Source organism: Rattus norvegicus, chromosome 14, assembly GCF_036323735.1.
Source record: "Rattus norvegicus strain BN/NHsdMcwi chromosome 14, GRCr8, whole genome shotgun sequence".
In the NCBI taxonomy this organism is placed as follows: Eukaryota; Metazoa; Chordata; class Mammalia; order Rodentia; family Muridae; genus Rattus; species Rattus norvegicus.
Genome location: NC_086032.1, coordinates 15,716,458 through 15,734,460, shown reverse-complemented (window position 1 = coordinate 15,734,460; position 18,003 = coordinate 15,716,458). Strand labels below are relative to the sequence as shown.

The 18,003-nt window shown below is 43.5% G+C and overlaps 1 protein-coding gene and 1 long non-coding RNA gene across 18 annotated transcripts in view; one reads left to right on the top strand and one right to left on the bottom strand.

Annotated features, from left to right (window-relative positions):
- Ccdc158 (coiled-coil domain containing 158) overlaps positions 1–18,003 on the bottom strand; it is a 57,441-nt gene that overhangs the window by 18,436 nt on the left and 21,002 nt on the right. For 12 of the 17 annotated variants that reach the window (XM_039092669.2, XM_039092662.2, XM_039092670.2 and 9 more), the window contains 7 exons: positions 14,229–14,348; positions 13,472–13,669; positions 12,599–13,081; positions 10,571–10,760; positions 8,432–8,584; positions 6,123–6,235; positions 1,076–1,234 (listed from right to left, as the gene is read on the bottom strand). In XM_039092669.2, coding sequence (XP_038948597.1) covers positions 1,076–1,234; positions 6,123–6,235; positions 8,432–8,584; positions 10,571–10,760; positions 12,599–13,081; positions 13,472–13,669; positions 14,229–14,348 — 1,416 coding nt within the window. Of the gene's footprint in view, positions 1–1,075; positions 1,235–6,122; positions 6,236–8,431; positions 8,585–10,570; positions 10,761–12,598; positions 13,082–13,471; positions 13,670–14,228; positions 14,349–17,032; positions 17,467–18,003 lie in introns of those variants that run through there. The other 5 variants (XM_063273744.1, XM_039092673.2, XM_063273746.1 and 2 more) reach the window with 2 other exon arrangements.
- On the top strand, positions 10,756–13,630 carry LOC120096575 (uncharacterized). Its single transcript, XR_005493167.2, has 3 exons — positions 10,756–11,242; positions 12,824–13,086; positions 13,520–13,630. It is a non-coding gene; the product is annotated as an uncharacterized LOC120096575 (long non-coding RNA).

The following is an 18,003-nucleotide window of genomic DNA, read 5'->3' as shown; positions in this document are numbered from 1 at the left end:
GTTCCTGGTGGCATGTTTACTCAGGTCAGTCAGGATAGCAAGGACATATTATATCTACTGCTCTGATGACTGTGTTAGCTTGAAAATTGTAAAGAGAACATCTTGTGTACTATCCCCTGAATGGATGCATAACCTGCCAATTAAAAAAGCCTATGGCCTATGGCTTAGGCAGGAGATAGAAAGTGGAAATCTAGGAGGAGAAAGAACTCTGGGATAGAGCCAAGTGGGAGTTACACCCGGGAAGATGTGAGGAGATGGACACAAGGTACCTGAGCACAGGTGACCAGCCACGTGGCAGAATGTAGATTAGAATGAATGGGCCATCTAGTTATATCTAGTCAGACAAGAGCCTGGCCATATGGCCAAGGTGTTTGTGAATATAGTTTGAGTCTGAGTCTTATTTCAGGGAACATGGGACTGTAAGGAAAAACTTAGACCCTAACTTCAACAGAAAATGGTTATTTTTTTTGAGGATGGGGGAGAAGTATGCTATTATGACCTGAGTGAAAAATGTTTCCCACAGGTGGTGGAAGCTTTAGGAAGTGGGGCCCAGCAGACAAAAAGTCCCTAGAGCAGCAGTTCTCAAGCTTTAGGGGTTAAATGTCCCTTTCACAGGGATCACCTAAGACTATCAGAAATATCAGATATTTACATTTACTATTCATAACAGTAGCAAAATTACAGCTATGAAGTGGCAACAAAAATAACTTTATGGTTGGGGATCACCACAACATGAGGAGCTGCATTAAAGGGAGCAGCATTAGGAAAGTCGAGAGGCACAGGCCTAGAGACAGACTTTGCTTCACCCTGACTTCACCGTGACTCCCTGGTCTGTCATGATATGAGTGTGGCTGCCATTCTTCCTACTACCAAGAGCTCCACAGCCACCTTCCTTGGTACTGGCTATCTACACAATGGCAAACTTCTAAATCATCTCCTCACTGAGGACAGCTTGCCTCCGTGCTATAAGATTGGGATATGATGCAAGTTGGTGGTACAGAACTGCCACTGAGAACTCTCCTACCCAGCTACTGTCCGGGTGCTAATTCCCACATCAACTCAGCTTACAAACTACCTTGTCAAGAGCGACTTCCATGTTGGCAACCTTCTCCTTCAGGCGTCGTTCCTGAGACCGCAGCACTTCTAACTCCCCAGCCATCTTGTTTTTCTCTGTTGCTACGGTGCTCAGCTCCTGGCTGAGCTTACTCTTCTCTTCTTTCAAAAAGTGTTTCTCCTACAATTATGGAAGAGAAAGAATCAGGAATAATTGCTGATAAAAAGTGCTGATAAAAATTGGATAAGTGCTCAAGCCCAAAGCTTCTGTCAAAGACTCTGATACATTTTCATCTCTACTAGTATCACTTCTTAGGTCCTCAGATCTCTGGTAACATCTACAAAGTATGAAGCAGCCATGCATTGTAAAAAACAGAATTTTGATCTGTTGTACAGCTTCAGGTTAGGAATGGTGATTTATCCCGAAGTTCTTTTATTGTTCAGGATTGTTTTGGCTATCCTGGGTTTTTTTTTTTTGTTTTGTTTTGTTTTGTTTTTTCCATATGAAGTTGAGAATTGTTCTTTCAAGGTCTATGAAGAATTATGTTGGAATTTTGATGGGGGTTGTACCGAATCTGTAGGTTGCTTTTGGTAAGATGGCCATTTTCACAGTGTTAATCCTACCTATCCATGATCATGAGAGATCTTTCCATCTTCTGATATCTTCTTCATTTTCTTTCTTCAGGGACTAGAAGATCTTATCATATAGATCTTTCACTTGTTTGGTTAGAGCAATAGTGATAAACTCCATGGTATTAGTACAGAAACAGACACATTGTTCAATGGAATCAAATTGAAGACCCACAAGTAAAGCCACACACCTATGGATACTTGATTTTTGATAAACCATACAATGGTAAGCCAAAGCCATACAATGGAAAAAACGAAAGCATTTTCAACAAATGGTGCTGACTAACTGGATATCTGCATGTAGAAGAATCAAAATAGATCCATATTTATCACCTTGCACATCACTTAAGTCCAAATGAATAAAGGATCTGAACATAAAACCAGATACACTAAATTTCATAGAAGAGAAAGTGGGAAATACCCTTGAAAGAATTGATACAGGAGACAATTTCCTAAACACCAATGGCTCAGGCTCTAAGACCAACAATTAATAAATGGGACTTCTTGAAACTGCAAAGTTTCTGTAAGACAAAGGACACCATCAATAGGACAAACTGGCAGCCTACAGATGGGGAAAGGATCTTCACCAACTCTACATCTGAGTGAGGGCTAATATCAAAACTTTACAAAGGACTCAGGACGTTAGACATCAACAACCCAAATAACCGAATTTAAAAATGGGGCACAGAACTAAACAGAATTCTCAACAGAGTAATCTCGAATGGCAGAGAAGCACTTAAAGAAATGTTCAAAGCCCTTAGCTATTAGGGAAATACAAATCAACACAGCTCTGAGGCCCCATCGTACACCCATTGGAATGGCTAAGATCAAAAACTCAAGAGACAGCGCATGCTGGTGAAGATGTGGAGTGAAGGGAACACTGTTCACTGCTGATGGGAGTGCAAACTTGTACAACTACTTTGGAAATCAATTTGGTGGTTTCTCAGAAAACTTGGAGTCGTTCTACTTCAAGATCCAGCTATACCACTCCTGGGCACAGACCTAAAAGGTGCTCCAACATCCCACAAGGATGCTTGCTCGACTATGTTCATAGCAGCTTTATTCATAATATCTAGAAACTTGCAACAACATAGATGTCCCTCAACTGAAGAATGGATAAAGAAAATGTGATACATCTACATAATGGAACACTATTCAGCTATTAAACAAAAACATCATGAATTTTGTAGGCAATAGATGGAACTTGGTAATATCATCCTGAATGAGGTAGCCCAGTCCCAAAAGGACATGCGTGGTGTGTACTCACTTATGGACATGCGTGGTGTGTACTCACTTATGGACATGCGTGGTGTGTACTCACTTATGGACATGCGTGGTGTGTACTCACTATAAGCAGATATTCGCCATGAAATGCAGGTACCATGCTACACTCCACAGACCCAAAGAAGCTAAAGAAGAAGAAAAGCCCAAGTGAGGAAGCCTGAGTCTCACTCAGAAGGGGGAATAAACTAGTCAGAAAAGGCAGATGGAGAAAGGGTACTGAGGTAGAGGGGTGGGGAGGGGCATGGGGGGTTCGGGATCAGGTGTAGGGAAGGACAGGAGAGATGGCTAGATGCCCATGAATATGAATAGAAATCTGCAACTGACTGGGGAGAGGAGGTGAGGGGCATCTCCAGGAAGAGACAGAGACTGGGGATAAGGGAGGTTCCCAAGAATCAATGGAGGTGACCTTAGCTGTGACTCACTACATTGGGAATATGGAACATGAAGAGGCTACCTCCTATAACCAGACAGGAATCCCAGTGGATCAATAAGAGACACCAACTCACCCACAAGACTTCCAATGCAAAATTTATCCTGTCTACAAGAAATGCAGACAGGGGGATGGAGCAGAGCCTGAGGGAACAATCAACCAATAACAGGCCCAACTTGAGACCTATCCCATGGGCAAACACCAATCCCTAACACTAATAATAGAGTATTAATGATACTCTGTTATGGGGCTGGGGATTTAGCTCAGTGGTAGAGTGCTTGCCTAGCAAGCGCAAGGCCCTGGGTTCGGTCCCCAGCTCCGAAAAAAAGAAAAGGAAAAAAAAATGATACTCTGTTATGCTTGCAGACTGCATGTTGTCCTCTGAGAGGCTCCACCTAGCAGCTGACTCAGACAGATACAGAGACAGCCAAACATTGGATGAAGCTTGAGGAGTCTTATGGAAGAATAGGAGGAAGGATTTCGGGCCCCAAAGGGAACAGGAACTCCACAGGAAGACAGAGTCAACCAACATGGACCCTTGGGGCTCTCAGAATCTGAACCAACATCAAAGGGCATAGACAGGCTAGACCTAGGCCTCCCCACACACATGTAGCAGATGTGCATCTTGTTCTTCATGTGGGACCTGAACAACTGGAGCAGAGGCTATCCCAAAAGCTGTTCCCTATGTGTAGGATATGTTCTTTCAGATGGACTGCCTTGTCTGGCCTCAGTGGGAGAGGATGTGCCTAGCCTTGAAAAGACTTGAAGTGCCAGGGTGGAGGGATACCTGGGGCCCATCTGCTCAGAGGAGAAGTGGATGAGGGATGGGGGAAGGACTGTGGGAGGGGGTGACTGGGAGGGGAAACAGTGAGTGGGATGTAAAGTGAATTAATAAAAAAAATTAAACTAAATTAAAAAGTAGAATTTTGGTGCAGTTGGATTGAATAATGATATACTAATTTTTTCTGAAATTTACTTTAAATAATAACATAGTTAAGAAGATGCATTTATTTGAAAGTCACAAGAGTTTCAATTATGCTTTATGGTTGAACACTTATTTCACAAATGTCTACTGCAGATTGTATGACATAGAAACAAATGAGACAGACAGAAATCTAGCTTTCAAGTCACCTGTCAGGACAGTAGTGGAAAAAATAGTTGATATAATGTATTTGGTATTAAACAAAAAAAGTTTTCCAAATTATGTGTGTGTGTGTGTGTGTGTGTGTGTGTGTGTGTGTGTGTGTGTGTGTGTGTGTGATTTCCCCCCTTTTCTGACTGGACTGGCAGGAACATCTGAGGAATGGAAGATGGATTTGTATACAAGTCTCCTCTTATTCTGTTTGAGAGTGTCTCTGAGCTGTTGGACACTTGTTTCATGTGGAAGCAGGCTTGCCGTGACATCCAGCAGTAACCTCACAAAGTCCTGATTACCATCCACTGGGAGAAGCACTGCTTTAGATTCCCAGAAGGAAGGAAGAAGGAGACAGAGAAAAGACTGTGTTCAGGAAAAGAGAAAATGGGAAGGAGGCGAGAAAGGAAATCTGGTAAGAACATCAGATAAGGGGTAAACCAATATGAGTACATTCTGAAGGATCCCCAGGGCTCACTGTGGGTGATCGGCTAGTAATTAATTTAGTTATACTGATTATTTTTACTTATGCCATTTCTTTTGCATGTTCACTACAGTCAGTTCTGTTATAAATATGACAATGTAAATTTGCTTCAAACTGACACCAGGGAACATCTGAACATAACACAAATTCCATGTTTGCTTATGAACATTTTCAGTCAATGACTGTGAAAACTCCATGTGACTAGCCAGAGCTGTGTAGGAGCACACAAAATGCCTACACACACCCCTCAAAGGCATGTATCAGCCACCCCTGTATGCTGGATTGTGAGCCATTCCTTCACAACAGCCGACAGCTTCATGAGCAAAATGCAGCCTCCTCTTCAGGTAGAAGACCACATATACACGCACATGTACACACACATCTCATTTCCTTACCTGGGAACCAAACCGGGCCTTTGCACTTGCCAGGCAGGCAGCGAGTACCCTATCACTGAGCTGTCCCCAGCTGCTGTACTGGACAGCTCCAACTACCTCAGTAAAGCTGTCCCTGTGCTGTAGAGCTCCTGCTCATCGACGCCCTGTGGTGTTCTTTACATCATAGTTTAAGGAAGACATCAGAGCAGCATCAATGATATTTTTTAAAAATATAAACTAATATAATCCTGCCACTACTAGAAACGGCCTTTGACTGTCCCTGAACCTGACACTAGCTATTCTTTAGGATCCTGGAGGTGACTCAGCAGGTTAGAACGTGCTACTATTGCACAAGACCACGGTGTGGTTCCCAGCATCCACATGGTGGCTCACAACCATTAGTGACTCCAGTGCCAGGGCGTCTGACACATCTTCTGATTCTGCACACACATGGCATGCATGTGGTACACACACATGCATATATACACATACATACACATATATGTACACACGTGTGCAGGCAAAATGGTCAAATATATAAAATAAAAACCCTAAAAATTAAAGTAAATTTAAAAATTCCTCACACAATATTCCTTTGGAAACTTCCCCTCGTTCTCCCAATGAGAAATCTCTCCCTAACTGTACCTCCTGCGCTACACCTCCTTCTGCCTTATGGTGCATTAACCAGTGAGCGGGTGAGCGGGCGAGCATGCTGGTTTCGCAGGACAGACTCACCTTATTGGCACTTGTCACGGCCTCTTCTAAAAACTGCACCTTGCTCTGCAGGGCATCGATCTGGCCTCTCTTGGCTGTGATTTGCTTCTGCATGCCCATTGCCACCTTCATAGCTGTGAGAAAGATGCGAGTGGCACATCATCTTGAGCCTACTGAAATTTATGGCACGACAGCAAGGGACATAAGTACACTAAGGTCCCTGGGCGGTGTCCATGAAATATCGTGAAGTAAGGACTTTAGCGTTCACAGTAGTGGGTTCTATAATAACTGCAGCAGACACCACAGATTCTCAACTAAGGGAAACATATATGCTGATGTTTTGTGGTTTCTTTGCGATTGGAATTAATTTCACTGACTACTGTTAGTTCATGTTTTCACTAGTAGTAATAACACTGAACAGATTTGTACACATATAGAAAACAAACACATAAATAGCCACATATATTTAACCAAGATGATTTTTTTCAGAAACCCATGTTTTAAATATCATTTGAGATGTCTACTATTAACAGACTTTTTACAAGATTTCAGGATGTCACAAGCTATCCCATTTCATTCTCAAAAGTTATTGTCACACGCCAGAACCCAGTACAGTCTGAGTAGCAAAAGTGCCACGGAAGCATACAAATGCTTGTTTTGGGGAAAAGATAGGACTTTTATTTTATTTTTAATTTTTAAATATTTATTTTATTTTATATGGATGAGCTTTTGTTGCCTGCAGTATGTGTGTGCACCACATGTGTGCTTTGTGCCGTCTGGGAAGGCCAGAAGAGGGCGTCCGATCCCCTGGAACGGGAGTTACAGAACTGTGAGTCACCTACAGGAGACTTCAACCCTGTTCTCTGCAAGAGTGACACCTGCTTTAATGCACAAGCCTGTCTCTCCAGCCCAGCCACGAGAATGCTTTAGCTGGACACACCCCACAGGCTCCTTAGGGTGTGGTAAGCTAAGGAAACAATATGGGGAGCCTATCTTTACATAGAAATGTAAAGTCAGAAGACCCTATCTTCTATTACAAGTCAGTTGAGGAAATCGGTTTGAAACTAATACTGCTTTGAGTGAGGCCTAGCTATAAATTAGAAGTTAAAAAGGAAAAGAAAGGGGTTGGGAATTTAGCTCAGCGGTAAAGCCCTTGCCTAGGGAGCACAAGGCCCTGGGTTCGGTCCCCAGCCCCGAAAAAAAAAAAAAGGAAAAGAAAAACATACTATCTGTTGAAAACAACTCATTAGAAAAATACTAAGTCTGATTTTTCATTAACAACATATGGTTCTTGCCAGGTGTGGTTCAGTATTCCTCTATTCCCAGCTTCTGGAAATAGAAACAGACAGAGCGGGAGCTCAAAGGCAACTTCAAGGCTAACCTGAGCAAACAAAACTGCGCTGTTGGACAAGCATAAATAACTAATTAGGACAGACAGACAGAAGGGCCAACAAAGGGGTTGGGGATTTAGCTCAGTGGTAGAGCACTTGCCTAGCAAACGCAAGGCCCTGGGTTCTGTCCCCAGCTCCGAAGAAAAGGAAAAAAACAAAAAACAAAAAACAAACAGAAGGGCCAACAAGATGTCTCAGGGGACAGCCAACTTCAGAAAGTTGTCCTCTGACTTTAACACACATGCTCTCACACAAGAAAGACTGTCTCAAAAACTAAAGTGGAGAATCATGGAAGACACCTAATGTTGACCTCTGACGCATATTAAAGAGATCATAAAATACAAAACCTACACTTAAATCTGTACAGTGAGCCAATACAGATACACCCAGAAGGGCAGAAGGCCCTGAGAGGAGCAGCTGCTGTCACTGACAACCCTTACCAGCACTCACAAGCACTGCATGGGTCAGCACAGCCCTGAGCAGAAAGGTGTCAACTGCTGAGAGATAAAGACACCTTGTCTAGAGGTCCTATTACCAAATCTCATCTCACTTTTATCACAGAAAAGTCAAGAGTTGCCAATCAGCCATTTAGTTACAGGTTATATAGACACTGTACCTGTAAAAAATATGAGGGTTAATGAAAATAATCAGTGGCTTGTATTTCTATCTTGAAAAGTAAGGGGAAACAGTGGGATTTGTTAGAAATTACTAAGATAGCCATAGAAAGAAAAAGTGATGTCTTCAGATGAGGTAAGGGCTCAAGCCCTTCTCAATCTCCCTTAAACCATAGAAACGCTCATTCGTGCCACCCAGCACGCACGCTTGGGCATGTATTTCTCAGGTCACCTGCACTGTGAGGAGGTTCTAGGCAGTACATTCAGGACTGTGAAACCATCTAGGCCATGGGTTTAAAAACCAAGGGACTGAAGCAGGGCGTACCGTGGCCATCGGATCCTTCCATGGTCTTGAGCGTGTTCCTTGTTTGCTCCAGTTCTGACTGCGCCGACTTGAGCTGCATCTTCAGCCTGTTTGTAGTGCTCTCCATCTCTTCACTTTTGTTTCGGAAGTTCCTCTTTAGGACTTCATAGTCCTCTGTATAACACAGCGACAATGTCTGTACTTAGTGATGGTGGCACCTTAGAGGCTGAGACAACCTCACTCACTACCGACATGAGCTGTACACACAGCGCCGGGATCTGCTGTACTCACTTTTCACCCGCCTCCCTCTCGCCCACCTTATTCTAGGGCTTCTCTCTCCCAGTCTTCGTAATTAGCTCACAACTGTCCATCTTCTTGGGGTTTTTTTTTTTCAGTCTTTTATTTATTGATTGACTGACTGATTTTGAGACAGGGTCTCACTAATGATGTAGCCCTGGCTGGACTTGGAGTTTCTTTGTAGTTCCAGCCTAGGCTGGCTTGAAAACCACAGAGAAGCACATGCCTCGCCTCCTAAGTGTTAGGATTAAGGCCATAATTGACCATGCCTGGATTTATGTCTTTTTATCTTATGCCTTCTTCTTGGATGACCCCCATCTTCACGACTACTGTAAATAACTAAAAGGTTTCACATGTCTTTTCAAAATCTGTTTTTTTAAATTGACTTCCAAGTCAATTTGCCATCCTAATGTACTATATATTGAAACCAAGACCTTGGCTATGCAGGCAAGTATTTTACTACCAAGTTATACCTCTATCTATCTATCTATCTATCTATCTATCTATCTATCTACCTATCTATCTATCTATCTATCTACCTCAGTAACTATGGAAACACCTGGGACACAGTCAACATTCCAGCATTAATGAAGGGAGAGCCTCCCAAGAGCCCACTCATAGCTGAGGAACCGTCTGGTAGTTGATGGCCACTGGGGAAGACTTCCTTTTCTGTTTGGCTCTGCAGGGCTGTTGCAGGCTGCGCATGCGTACTTACACAACACTGAGTGGAATCAGTGGCTATAGAAGTAATAGTGAGAGGACAGACGCCAAGTCGGGAGGGAGGTGGAAGAGGGCACCAGGCAGAGTAGAACAGAAGTGGTGAGGATGGGGTGCCCCAGTGCAGTGCGTGTGTGAGTGGAGGGTTCAGAGGTTTATGTACTGTCCCTCATCTGCTGTACGTGCTATTTACATAAGAATAGGATAGAGATATTTGAGGGGAAGCCAAAGTCTCACGCAGTCAGGCTGGTCTCAAGCTCAATTCACAGCCAAAGACTCCTGGCTGTCCTTGTCATGCATCACCCTTGGCTACGATAGAGTTACAGACACAGGTCCAGCTGCACATGTCCTCGCGCTGCCTCGTGTCTTACCCTTTGCTCTCAAGCCGCCTCTTCTCTAGAAGGTCCCTTTTTAGTTATTGCTGTTATTGTTTCCTAATCCCAAGCTTAAAAAACCCAGCACATATGTGCCAGTCACTAATTCTACTGCTGCAACCTTCCCAATTATTCTTTGTGTGTGTGTGTGTGTGTGTGTGTGTGTGTGTGTGTGTTGGGGGTAAGTGTGTGTGGTTTGTGGTTGTGGTTGTTGTTGTTGTTTTGAGAAAGGGCCTCACTATATAACTCTGGCCCTTCTGGAACTCACTGTGTAGGAAAGGCTGGTCTTGAACTCAGAGGCCCACTGCCTCTGCCTCTCCATTGCTGGGTTTAGAGGTGTGCACTACCACACTGCCCAAAGGAGTCTCAAGACTTTGCTCTTCTCCCATTCTTGCTGCCACTGCCTCTGTTCAAGTCCTCGTCACATGGATTTCTCCTCTCAGTGGTTTTGCATAATTCTATTTATATGTGTCAGTTTATTAAACCTTTAGAAGGCTGCAAGGTTCCCATTTCCCTAACCGTAAAGCTGTAAAGACGACTCCTCAGGAGACCTCTACTCTTTGGAACTGAGGACTGAACACAGGTAATGGTTAGCAGGCATCAAGATGCAAGCCCCTCAGACAACTGTGAGAAGTGCAGTGCAGATCACATGACTGGAGCAGTGTGGCATCTGTATTTGTGGTGTGAGACCAGATACTCTTCTTTTGTAAGTGTGTGGGCAGCCATGTGGGACCTCACAGTATTTAGGACAGAGTGAACTGAGGTGCCATACCTGAGAGGTTGTTCAGTTCAGTCCTACTAGTCTTCACCTCATTTAACAACTGATCTCTCTCCTGTCTGATGTCCTTCACTGCTCGGAGACGCTCGGAGCCTGCATTCACCAGCTTCACCTTCTCCAGTTCCAGGTCACTCACTCTGGCTTCAAGCTCCCGGATCTTCGCATCTTTTTTATCTTTTAAGATCTGGGTTGACAAATCCAGAGTCCAGTGAAAGGAGTAAAAGAACATGTACACGTATAACACAAACCAGTCTCGCTGACACTATCTGCCTTTAATGTCAGTACTCCTAAGGACGCTAGTATCATTTCCTTGTGATAGAATGCCCATGAGAAGCAACTTAGGGTATATGTGTGGGTGATACTTTGGCTCCAGTTTCTGAGGATGCACCATGACAGGAAATCATGGGAGCTCAGACATCTCAGTCCAGTGGCAGGGGTACGGGGTGCTGTATGGCTTCCTGACATCTTGTCAGAGCAGAGAGCAGAGAACTCAGGCCAGAACCCAAAGCAAATATTGCCTTCAAGACCTGCCTCCAGTCATCAATTTCTGCTGATTAGGTCATAGACCTAAAGGTTCTACAACCATCTAACATATCACTGTCACCTGGAACACGCTCTCAAGCCACGAGCCTGGGAGGACATCCCAAAGTCAAGCCATAATAGCTGGTAAAGGGAAGAGACTAGCAATAGAATTGGAGGGAAGTGAGGGAGGGGATGGAGGTGGGGGAGGGGATGGAGGTGAGGGAGGGGATGGAGGTGAGGGAGGGGATGGAGGTGAGGGAGGGGATGGAGGTGGGGGAGGGGATGGAGGTGAGGGAGGGGATGGAGGTGGGGGAGGGGATGGAGGTGAGGGAGGAAGATGAAGCTGAGGTGAAGGGCTGCCTGTTCCTGTTCATCCATCGAGATGGCTGACAAGGCTGGCCTTTGGCTGGCATTTAGGAATTCATGAACCCTTTTGACACTTAGCTGCTAAGAGTGGCCCACTGTGTAAACTGTTTCTGTGAGCAGTGTAGTTATGCTAATCACCTGCTTTCCTTCTTGGAGATGAGAAACTGGACCCTGCAATGAACAGGCACTACACCATCAGCCTCCATAAAACATCCTGGGACTGTGTCTGTGACAGTGGAGAGGGGCATTTTAGTTCTCATGGTTTCTTACTAGGGAGGAGCTGAGGCTACATGGGGCATAGAGTGACTTCTGGAAGCTGGCTTCCTCTGGGCTTTACCACATTGCCTTTTCCCTTTACCAGCTATTATTGTTTGGATGTGGGGCTCCCTTGACAGGCTTGTGGTTTGAATGCTTGTTCCCTAGCTGGCGGTGCTACTCTGAGTACCTTCTTAATGGAAACAGATCATAGGGCAAGCTTTTGAAGGTTGAGCCAGTCCACTCTGCTTACTGATTTATATAGTAACTCCAGACAGTCATGGTTACATAGTGAGACAATCTCTAAAAAAAAAAATCATAAAGATGGGGAGAAAAAACCTACAAAGATAAACAAGATGTGTGCCCTGCTTTAGGAAGTCACTTGTGCAGTAAGGAGACTCATTATTTAAACACACAGAGGACACACAGACAAAGTTGGTGGGATAATGAATAGGGAGAAAAGACTAATATTTACATAGGCCAGGCTGTCTTTGATGTATATTTTCTTATCTAAGCCTCACAATAGTCCAATAAAGTTGTTTTTCTGTTTGCTTGTAATTTTCACAGACTCATGCACCAAGAATCAGTGAACAGGCCCATGTTATATTAGGAGGAAGGACATGGAGTCAAACTCACATCTGTGAAAACTCCCTCCGACTCCAGGCTCCATGACCACTCCACAGAGGGGTTGCACTCCTTGCTATTTCCCTGAAGCATTTGGGAGCCACACATTCCTTTTCTCAAAAGCACAAATGCGTATCGACTCAGATACTTCCCATGGTAGGCCACAGCCTCAAGGATCCTTCTCAGTAATTAGGTCACTGCTGCTTTGAGAACAGAAAATTCAAGAGCTAACCCACCCCAAACCACCACTCAGACCTTAAACTCCTGCAGTTCCAGCTTCCGGTCATTAATCTCTTTCTCCAGCTGAGCCTTCTCCACTTGCATTGCACCTGCCGTCCGTCCGTGCTGGCCAACCAGCTGCGTCATGTTCTCAATCTGCTGCCTCAGAATCTCAATGACCTTGTCCTTTTCTGCCATCTGCAGTCTGAGCGCCTCGCACTCCGTCTGCACGTTTCTGAGGTGGTCCCCCTCGTTCTTCAGGTGCTGGAGCTCCTGTAACTTCAAGTCCACCCGGGAGCGGAGCTTCGTGATCTCTGCATTGGTGGCCTCGATGGCGCGTTCCTTCTCCTGGAGGGAAGCGGTCAAGTCGGACACTGTCCTCTCAGAGCTCTCAAGGTTCATCTTCTTGGCTGTCAACTCTTCCACCACCTTGCGCAGCATCTCCTTGGTGGACTCCAGCTGTGCAGTGAGGGAGGACACTTTCTCCAGACTCTCGTTCTTCCCCTGAATGGCTGCCATCTTTGGTAAAATGAAATTTCATAAATTTTATTTTTGGTGGTGGGTAGGCAAGTTATCTCAAGGCATGCAATCCTGAAGAGTTCAAATGTTCTAACTTAAATCATTTTGCTGTCAGAACATTAGGACTCTGTGTGTGTGTGTGTGTGTGTGTGTGTGAGTGTGTGTGTGTGTGTGTGTGAGTGTGTGTGTGTGTGAGTGAGTGTGTGTGTGTGTGAGTGTGTGTGTGTGTGTGTGAGTGTGTGTGTGTGTGTGAGTGTGTGTGAGTGTGTGTGTGTGTGTGAGTGTGTGTGAGTGTGTGTGTGTGTGTAAAGAAGCTCTGCAAGCAAACATGAAGAACATTCTCCCCCTGGAAGAGGCCACCCGGCAATGGCACAGCTTGTGTGCTCTCACCTGCCGCTCCATCTGGCCCTGACACTCGTTCTTCATGGCCTTGAGCAGGGCCTCCAGCCGCTGCACCTCCATGTTCCGGTCATCCAGCTCGCGCCGCAGGTGGTCGATGGTGATGCTGTTGCCTGTGTCTCGGTCCCACAGACGCTTGTTCTGTTCTTTCTCCAGACTAAGCTCCTTCTCCCTCTTGTGGAGATCTGCCTGAAAGAAGCGACAATGTTCTTTCTCCATCCTCTGTCATATGATCAGAACAAACACTTCCTTTTGCCTCACCTGGTCTGGAGCTGTGTGATCTGAGAAACCTTAGATTATTCAAAGGGAAGCTTTTCATCAGCTTGACTAAGAGTGACTGTTTCCTAGAAAAATATACTAATATTTTGCTTAGACATTTTTGCTAGTCTGTGAGTGGCAATTTACAGCTGTAATCTCTATATTTGGGAAGTGCATAATTTGTGTTTTGAGTGTCATTTTGCTTCAAAATGAACATATTACAACTTGAATTTAGTAGATGGCAGTTCTAATTCAAAAACTATGGCTACTTAAAAGCTTACAATCTTTAACACTGTAACAGCCACGCCTAAGGAAAAAGACCCAGAGAATAGAATACCTTATTTAAAACACATGAAGTATATAGAATGCTATCCCATGTGGAGGCACAAATATTTTATAAAAGCTGTAATTTTATAATATAAACTAGTTTGTGAAACGTATTGAAACTTCCCCCAGATTCCAGATGGTGTACTTTAGAGCAAAATCTCACCAACAGCTTTTGGAGTTGGTCATCCAGATTTCCCGACTCCTGACTGAACTGGTCCCGCTCTGTGCGTGCCTCGGTGAGCTCTGAATTGGCAAGGACTAACTGCTTCTCCAGCTCTTCTATCTGGAAGAAAATCCAAATCAAACCCATGCAGCTGGGTTGGTTGTACACAGACAAAGCCTGACAAGAACAGACGGTCTCCCTGGGAGGTGAAACAGAAAGGTCTTATGCAGGGTTTTCTAACCTCAACATCTCCATAGGAGTTAGCATGGGCATTAGTCAAAATGAAGCACTTGTCCCTGCTGTTATCTGGGCACTGCACACTGTGTTTTACTCCTCAGAATTTATCTTCTGTGGTGACAAGCTCTTCTTGTGGCATAAATAATGTGCTGTAGACCCCAAACAAATGAATCTTGGAATACCAAGAAGAGCTATTTTGCTTTAGCATGTCAGAGTCTCAGCTAAGCGTGGTGGCACATGTGTTTAGTCCCAGCACTTGGGGGACAGAGGCAGCTCTAAGCTAATGGCCAGCCTGGTCTACAGAATGAGTTCCAGAATAGCCAGAGCTACACAATGAGACCTTGTCTTGAACACACACACACACACACACACACAAACACACACACACACACACACACACAATCAGAGTCTCAATTAGATACTGAATATAAAAGGATGAGTCAGGACAGTATTCCTGCTGTCATCATGGTGCCATATTTCAAAAGAATGAATGAATATCTATATAGATTAAGAATCAGGGGAATATTGTGTTGGGCAATTTAAGCATTCAGGACTTCATTCTCTTCAACTACAACTTCAATGAATATATTTTTCCTTCAGTCAGGACAGCTATTTATCTGAATAAAGAGAAATTTAGTTCACTGAACCAATGATGTAACAGTTATTCCTTTCCCAAACTCAGCATATAGCAGGTCTACAGGAGGAGAAGGTCTTCAGGATTGCAAATGTTCCTACAGCCCTCAACACAGGCTGAGTGGAGATCCCAGACTATGGAGATCATGGGTTTTAATCTGAGCAGAGCCACACAATATCACGAATTAGATAATGAACCATTTCATAAGAACATGTTAATATTTAGTGTTATGCAATGAAACCAACCATAATTACAACTATTTTATCTACTTTCCAGAATTCAAAAAGCTTTCATATTGACATAAATACTACACATTTCTCCCTATTTCTAAGGTTATTAAAAATGGTTTGAAAATTTGTGTCAAGAGTAAAACTTGGTTTGGACGTGATCAAACTTTCTTAACTAGAAAACATATGACCAAGACAAACTTTTTGTTAATAACTTTTTATTTTCACTTGAAACAAGTTCACTTAAAAATGTTCATTTAAACCAACATATAGTCAATATAACATTACATATACACAGATACACATATGTAACTATCTCCTTGACAAGAAAGCATACATATGTAGAGCTTCTATATCTATTTGCATGGACACATAAGTAATTTAAGAGAGTGCTAATATAGAAATATCATACAGTTCTGCATGTCTATAATGTAGTATTGGGGCCTATAGCACTTAGAACATAAGTTTTGACATTTACACTGAATTTATGTTTAAGTTGGCTTTACGTGATTATGTTACATATTAAAAGTGTTTCATGAGGATTAAGTACATAAAGCATTAAATTCTGACGGATTATATTTGATATGCTATAAGGCATTTTCATAAGTATTAAGCATACACGGAATATTGGATTATAGATTGTATTTGATTATAAGATGCATATTAAAAACTATTTCACAAGAATTTGTTGATTACTGGCTTGAACTGCTGCTGTGCCTGGCTTAAGAACTATCTTTCAACTGGAGATATAGCTCAGTGGAAGAGTGCCTGCTAGGCTCGAACCCTAAAGAAAAAGGGGGGAAAACCCCACACCAATAAGAAGACAGATTCTCATGCCCCTTTGAGGAGACTGTAACCTCTAACGTAAGTGACTTCTGAGAAAATGAACCGTCAGCTGAGGTGATCTTGTTGTCCGGTCCTGGAGAGGGAGGCCTGAGTGAGCACACTCAGGAGAGTAGGAGCCGCAGCCCTCACTGCCCTCACACAGCACAGGGTCAGGGAGACTGTGCTGGGTTCTGCTCAAAGTTCTGCCTCATACCACTCTCCCTCCATTCTGCTGAGGTACATTTTTTTTTAATATTCTAGATGGTCTCTCATGTTTCCTCCAATTGTGTTCCTTTACTTTAAAAATATTTTTTACTTATTATTTAAGTTTTTCATGACTTCTAAGAAAAGTATCAAAAAAGTTAGACTCTACATTTTCTCTTCTTTGGGCCCTAAGTCTAATGAGAGTCTTGAGTTTGGATCCTCATGAGTGGAGCAAACACTCCCTACTCCTTGCTCTGTTTTTCTGCCAAAAATAAATAAATAAAAATCAGGATGGCTCTTTCATAATATCAAACTTGACAATAACAGGACCAAAACTAGAGAGAAGGAGGAAACTAGAGGAGGGGGAAGGGGAAAGCATCTTTCCTGGGACCCGCCGCAGGGACCGGTTTCGTAGTTGTCAGTACTGACTCAGCTGCTAAGCTCTGCTTTTACCTTTCACTTTTAGAGCACAAACATCCGCACACATTAATGGATAGTGAAAGGGGAACCAGTCAAGGAGCAGCTGAGCTGATACAAACAGCTAGAAAACTGCATGAAAAGCCTTCAAAATGTCCAGAAGCACTGATGTGTGACAGACAGGAAAGCTTTCTCCTTCTTTTCTTTCTACACAGCAGCCTGGTTTTCCCTTTTCACCATCCATGAACAGACATTTTGGGTTGGATCAGTATAAGAATTTTATTCAAATTTTACTGATTTTAGGGTAATGGCCAATCACATCAAATCATATTGGATCTGTGCTTTATTTTTTGTTTATATGGGGGAGTTTTTTTGCTCTGATTCTGTGCTCAAAAGGACATTTGTGGCCCAAGAGGGCGTTGCGCTTCAGCTTGAGGCTGCACAGACCTCTGCAGAGCCTTCGCACTCTGCCAGCATAGTGGACAGCTCCACACAGCGCTACTACATCCTCACTGGGGACTAGGAAATCCAGCACCAACTACTGTCAAAACAGAATAAACTTAGAATCAAGATGGTGATATATTTTTTGTTGTTGTTTCAAAAAGCGAAAGTTAAGAGTAAAGCCAAATCTACAGAGCCAATAGTGACAGCTTCTACTGGTCCAGATTCGTAAAGGGGAATTCTGGAGGCTCTCCTAAACGGAAAGAAAAGAATAGAAGACAGCATTATAGTAAAACACTTTTGTCAGCTTTTAAAAAGGCTACATCTAAGATTTTCCTAGAAATACAATTTCTATTTCCACCAATATGAAATACTTTTGTTAACCTGAAAAAAAATGATCCTTTGTAAAGCCTTTCTCTGAATTTACACACTCTTGGTAGAAAAGTTTTGTTCAGGCCTATCAAAATCATCTTTTGTGTCTAAGGCAGTCTCATGTACCTCAGGCTGGTCTTACACTCACTATGTAGCCAATGATAACCACGAACCTCTGATCACCCTGCCCCTCCTTCCCAAGTACTGGGATTTGAGGCACATGCTGCCATCTTAGGTGTGCTCTAACACACTGTGATAGGTCCGCTCTGGGACCCTGTACTGGGGTCGACTCAGAACCAGGCATGCTAACCAGGCACTCCACCAACTGTGCTCTATCCCCAACCTTGCTGTATCATTTCCATTGCTTTTTTCCTCTTGGTTTTTGAACATTGTAAAATCTGTACTGAAACAGCAAAGG